This window comes from Lycium barbarum, chromosome 5 (assembly GCF_019175385.1).
Source record: "Lycium barbarum isolate Lr01 chromosome 5, ASM1917538v2, whole genome shotgun sequence".
Taxonomy (NCBI): Eukaryota; Viridiplantae; Streptophyta; class Magnoliopsida; order Solanales; family Solanaceae; genus Lycium; species Lycium barbarum.
The window spans coordinates 29516520-29522426 of NC_083341.1; the positions used below are offsets into that span (position 1 = coordinate 29516520).

At 36.9% G+C, this 5907-nt stretch overlaps 1 protein-coding gene across 1 annotated transcript; it reads right to left on the reverse strand.

The window, feature by feature from the left end:
- Window positions 1-758: 758 nt before the first annotated feature.
- LOC132639368 (uncharacterized) lies at window positions 759-4696 on the reverse strand. Its single transcript, XM_060355820.1, has 6 exons — window positions 4068-4696; window positions 3120-3854; window positions 1827-3017; window positions 1715-1769; window positions 1433-1621; window positions 759-1328 (listed from the first exon to the last, which is right to left on the reverse strand). Exons 1-6 carry the CDS (start codon window positions 4694-4696, stop codon window positions 759-761), a joined length of 3369 nt encoding a protein of 1122 aa, XP_060211803.1.
- Window positions 4697-5907: the final 1211 nt, after the last annotated feature.

Genomic DNA, 5907 nt, shown 5'->3' on the forward strand with positions numbered 1-5907 from the left:
CCTATTCCTATAAATGCTATAGGCTCATAATTCTCGAGATTCTCATGATATTGTTGAAAATATTCCTTTTGATGATAATGATAACGATTATGATGATGAGCTCAATTCTAGAGATGCCATCTAAGATATTCGCAATGTCATATTCCTAGAGATGTTAGAAGTTCATGACTTCCAATATTCTTGAAATTCTTTTGGTAAAAGCTCTTCATAGTGATGATGATAATGATGATGATGGTAATAGTGATGATGATGATGATGATGGTGATTTTTTGTTTTTTTAATGAAAACCACAAAAAGGTGGATATTTATTGAAAAAGAAAAAAACGTCTGTATAGAACTAGCCAAAAAACTAGTTAGAAAATAACAAGAAAGCAAATATGCAACAACAAACTATACATAAAACAAAGCTAGAATTCCTGTAGTCTTGTCTTGCATCCATCTATCTCATATCCAAGCTCTCACCAGATGAAATGGATTCAAATCACTTGAATTTTCTTCAGATTGCAGGTTTGTAGCCTCACTTCCTGTAATTTCCTGCTGCAAATGCAAAAGAATATATCCAATGTGTGCTGTCTTTGGTATATAAGCTGCATTTAGCCTCATCTGTTTAAGTTATCTAGCATGGGGATGAGCATGCATGCACACTAATAGCACCCATCCTGAACTTCTTAAACAGCTAGACTAGATGCAGTAACAACTGTCCCAAAGCCTTCCATCATACACATGCTAAGGAAAACAGTTTATAAGCATTTAGGAAATCAGTTGCTTGAAACTCTAGTGTTTGATGCATATCTGATTCTCAGATTTGGAATCTGAGCCTTATCAATGTTTAATAGTTTCCTAGCAATAGAAGGTAGCTCCTGAAAAGTGTTAAATTGTTGTGTACCTGGAAAATCAAAAACATAGTTAGCTAAAAAATCTGCCAGGCAGTTTCCCTCCCTATATATGTGATCCACTTTAACAGTCTGCCCTCTTATCAATCTGTTGATGTCCTTTAAGATCATACTAATACACCATGGAACTTCCCATGTTCCTCTAATGAACATCTTCATGGCTAAGGAGTCAGTTTCCACCAATAAAGGATACATTTGATGATCCATACAATAATTAATTCCTTGCTTGATGGCCACAGCTTCAACAACTAAGTTATTCCCATCTGTAATCTTTTGAGTTGCTGCATATACCAGATCTCCATTATCATCTCTAATGCAAAATGCCACTGAACTAGGACCTGGATTTCCTCTTGAGGCACTATCACTGTTGCACTTATACCAACCACTTATAGCCACTCTCCATGCCACAGTTGTACACTTTAGGCTTGGTCTAAACTATTCAAAGTAATCAATAATATCAGGCCACTTATGAGGGATGTTCTGCCAAACTGGATACTTTACTTTGCATAGCAAGTGTTCTGAGAAATTTCATGGATCACCCTATGCCTAGACATTGAGCCTCCATGAAGCTTTGTGTTTCTCCATTTCCATATTTGCCACATGGTCATTCCAGGTACTGCTTTAATGATAGGTTTCAGCTTATAATGACAATTAGTATTCCACCATATTTGCACTAATTGTTTCACCTGAGAGCAATTCATTTCTATACCAGCAGTACTGCTAAAAACCTTCCAAATATATTATGCAACTTCACCATTCAGAAATAAATGATCAATGGTTTCTTGCTGTGGATTCCTGCAGCAACAGCACCTAGATACTACATTTCTTCCAATGCTAGCTAGCACTTCATCAGCAGGTAGCTTAAACTTTCTTAATCTTCATAAGAAAAAGGATATCTTGAAAGGGACCCCATTTATTCATATCTGTTTATACACTGTAGAGATATGGCCTTTTTGTCTAAGCAGATTCCAGGCACTTGAAATGTTAAACTTCCCAGAGCTAGTCATCATCCACCATGCCTTGTCCCACAAAGTTGAACTTTCCTTCATCAGAAGCTCCTCTTGAATATGATTAACAATTTCACTTGGTAGTAGTTGTTGTAGCTTATTGAAATTCCAATCATTTCCATCTAGAATTTCAGATACATCTTCCACACTTTCATCAATGACTTGATCAGGTAATGTATAGTACAAGGCTCCTAATTTTGTCCAGTTGTCAAACCAGACATTAGCAGTTCCACTCTTGGTTTCCCACCATATTTCCTGTTCTATACTATCTCTTGCTTCTAACATCATCTTCCAAACCTGTGTACCTCCCTTCCATTGGACATACTGAGGATATTGGTTCTTGCAATATTTGTTCCATAGGTAATTGGCCCATAGTGATATTGAGGTTCTAAAATTCCACCATAATTTAGCACATAATGCCTTTGACACATCAAACAAGGATTTGAAGCCCAAACCACCCTCCTCCTTAGGAAAACACATAGTAAGCCATGCAGACCAATGCCTAGATTTGACATCTTCCTTATTACTCCAGAAGAATTTGGCAAACATCTGATGTATTTCCTTGATAACACATTTTGGAGGTTTCACTGGAGATAATAGATGTATAGGGACACTTTGAAGTACACTTGATATCAGCACAACCTTTCCTCCAAGTGATAGCAACCTCCCTTTCCAAGCTTGCAGTTTATCCTTCACATTTTTAATAAGTTCAGAATAATCTATTTTCCTCTTCCTAGCATAAGAAATTGGGCATCCTAAATACACAAAAGGAAAAGAACCACTTGAAAATCCTGTAGTTGCTGCCACCCCTTTTACAATATTCTGTGAAACTTTAGCAAACATGTAAAAGGAACTTTTCCTTTTGTTAATTAGCTGACCAGACACCTTCTCATAATCCTGTAACACCTTTATGATCATGTTTAGTGAATCATTGTCTGCTGAGGCAAATATTATGGTGTCATCTGCATATGCCAAGTGGTTAAGATTGGCACTCCCTTTTGGCATCCCATAACCTTTAGATTCAGATATTTCAAACAATGAATTCAAGGCACTTGTCAGAACCTCTGCTGATAAAATGAACAAAGCAGGTGACAAAGGGTCACCCTCCTTGACACCCCTAGTTGAGTGAAAGAAGCCATGAGGTTGACCATTTACTAGCACTGAGTACCCGTTATTAGCCAACAATCTCCATACTAAATCCACACTCTTTTATGCAAACCCCATCTTCTTGAGTACCTTAGTTAAAAATAACCATGATACTCTATCATAGGCCTTAGTCATATCAAGTTTCAAAACTACATTTGTAGTTTTTCCTCTCAATTTGATGTCAGACACAATTTCCAGAGTCAATAAGACAATTTCAATGATGTTTCTTCCTTTAACAAAACCAGACTGATTAGTTGAAATGAGCCTAGGAAGAATATGATCAAGCTTGCCATGTAACACTCTAGAAATTATCTTGTTTATGAAGTTGCTAAGACTTATTGGCCTCATAGCAGAAAATGTCTCAACTTCATTCTTCTTAGGCAACAATACAAGATTTGTGTGTGTTATAGACTTAGGAAGAGTGTGACCCTCAAAGTAAGCCTTCACCAGCTTATGCACATTAACACCAACTATATCCCAACATGACTGGTAAAACAAACCTGATAAACCATCAGGGCCACTTGCACTATCCCCAGCTAGTTCAAATACTGCTTGCCTGACTTGTTCAAGACTTGGAATACTGCAAAATACAACATTATCCTCCTCTGTCACCAGTTCTTGAATATGCTCCAATAATGAAAACTCCTCCTGTTGAGGCTCTTGAGTGAATTGCTTCTGATAAAAGGAAATTGCCTCATCTGCTAGATTGTCAGTCCATTCAATCCAAGTACCATTAGAGTTTTGTATTCTTTTGATCTGAGTTCTCTTCGTTCTGCCCTTCACTATATTATGGAAGAATATTGTATTTCTATCTCATTCTGTAAAACAGTCAAAACCAGCTTTTTATCTCTAAAATTCCTCCTTATAATGCATATATTTCTTCAGTTCAGCTTGTGCTCTTTGAAGGATCATTTTATTACCTTCTGTAGGGAATTCCTCAAATAAGTCTTCTTTGATTCTAACTACCTCCTCTCTAATGCTCAGCTGTTTGAAAATGTCCCCAAAAGTATGCTTACTCTACTGTGATAGAGCAGATTTCACACTTTTCAATTTCTGCTTAAAAGCCAGAAAAACATCAGCTGAATCTGCATGCTCAGTCCAAAATTTCAAAAAGTTGAAAGTTTTAATAAATGTCTGAGTTTGATCAGTACAAGATAAAAACAAAGGTGCATGATCAGACCCAGTCCTTGACAGATGATCTACTTCAATTTGACCAAACCAGGATTGAAACAGATCATTAAAAAGCATCCTATCCAACCTTTTGAAAATGCATTCTCCAATTGTTCTACCATTCCACCATGTAAAAGGGCTGCCTTTGAAGTTAACCTCAGACAACTCACCGGAATTGACACAAGAAGCAAAATCTTCATTTTCCTGAGGGAAAATAGGCAAGCCTCCAATCTTCTCTTCTTCATTCAGAATTACATTAAAATCACCACCTATTAGCCATGGCATTGACATAGTGGCTAATAGATTACACAAACAGTCCCATAAATTCACTCTTTTCTCTTTATCACACTTTGCATACACCATAGTAACTACCATATTTTTATGCAATTCCTGGAAAAATAGCTTAACAGTAATTTGTTGTGCAGTTTCCTCCAAAATATCCACATCAATGTTTTCATTCACAAAACCATATTTTACCATTGCAATTAGCCTCGGCATACTGCATACCAATTTACCTTCTATATTGATCAATATGTCTCAAATGTTGAAAAGGTTCCATAAAAGCTATCAGGAAGAACTTGTGGTGCCTGTGCAACATCTGCACTCTATGAAAAGCTTTTTGACTTCGCACTAATCTAATATTCCAAAAAAGAGCCTTCATCAGCATTTATAACTAGATTTAGAAGTACCTTTTTTTGGCATCACCCTTACAGGTTGGATTTCCTGACCTACTTGTTTCTTGGCATTTCTTGTACCTTTCACCTGAGACTTAGGTGAGAGGTCTGCTTCTTTTTTAACATGATCCAATACAGTAGCAATATCTTCTTCATCATTTAAGCAGCTGATATCTTCTGCCTTTCATCCTACTGTATCTGATCTTATATCTAACTCATCAATATTATGAGAAACCAGATCATGTAATTCCATCATAGGAGAATTTCCCCTTATCTTTGTGACCTGTTGATCTTGAGATATTTCTGCCAATTCACTTCCTTCCAGGAGAACATAAGTGACCTGAATGTGACCCTTCAAGTTATTGTCTATCAAGACCAAATCCATCAAAGCCAAGTTATAGTTTTCCATCAAAGGTTGTTCTTCCACTAATCTTTCCTCATTAGATGGGTCCACTTCAAATTCAGTCAACCCTCCTCTTGTGCTATTTGAGGTTGTGATGCTATTTCCACCTCCATTAGTGCCTCCTTGTGCAGAACTTCATTACCTTTAATGCATTCTTCTGCTATGTCTGCTCTTCTTTTCCAATATTCACCACCACAATGGAAGCTTCTACAACAACTTCAGTCTCCTTTTACTGTATCAATACACTTTGATCAGCCTGCTATTGTATCTGGTCATCCTTTCCTTGTGTTAATCCATTATATCCAATCTCAATATTGATCTGTTACACCTTGGAAAATGTCCCCGTTAACGTACAGCGAATAGGCTAGCGAAGGGTACGATGTATACGATGTTTTGATAAGTAAAAGATAGCATTTGACGAACCTAATCGAGATTCAAAGACATTTGACATAAGGGAAAAAGGTTGTTAAGGAAAGCAAGGGATATGTTGCGTGTCAGGTAAGAATTATGAGCGACAAGTTAATGATGGCTTAAATATGTTTCGGAGAAGAGTGATAATGTCCCTTAAATTGGTACTGAGGTGTTAATCAAGTGTCAAGAAGGGTCCATAAGGA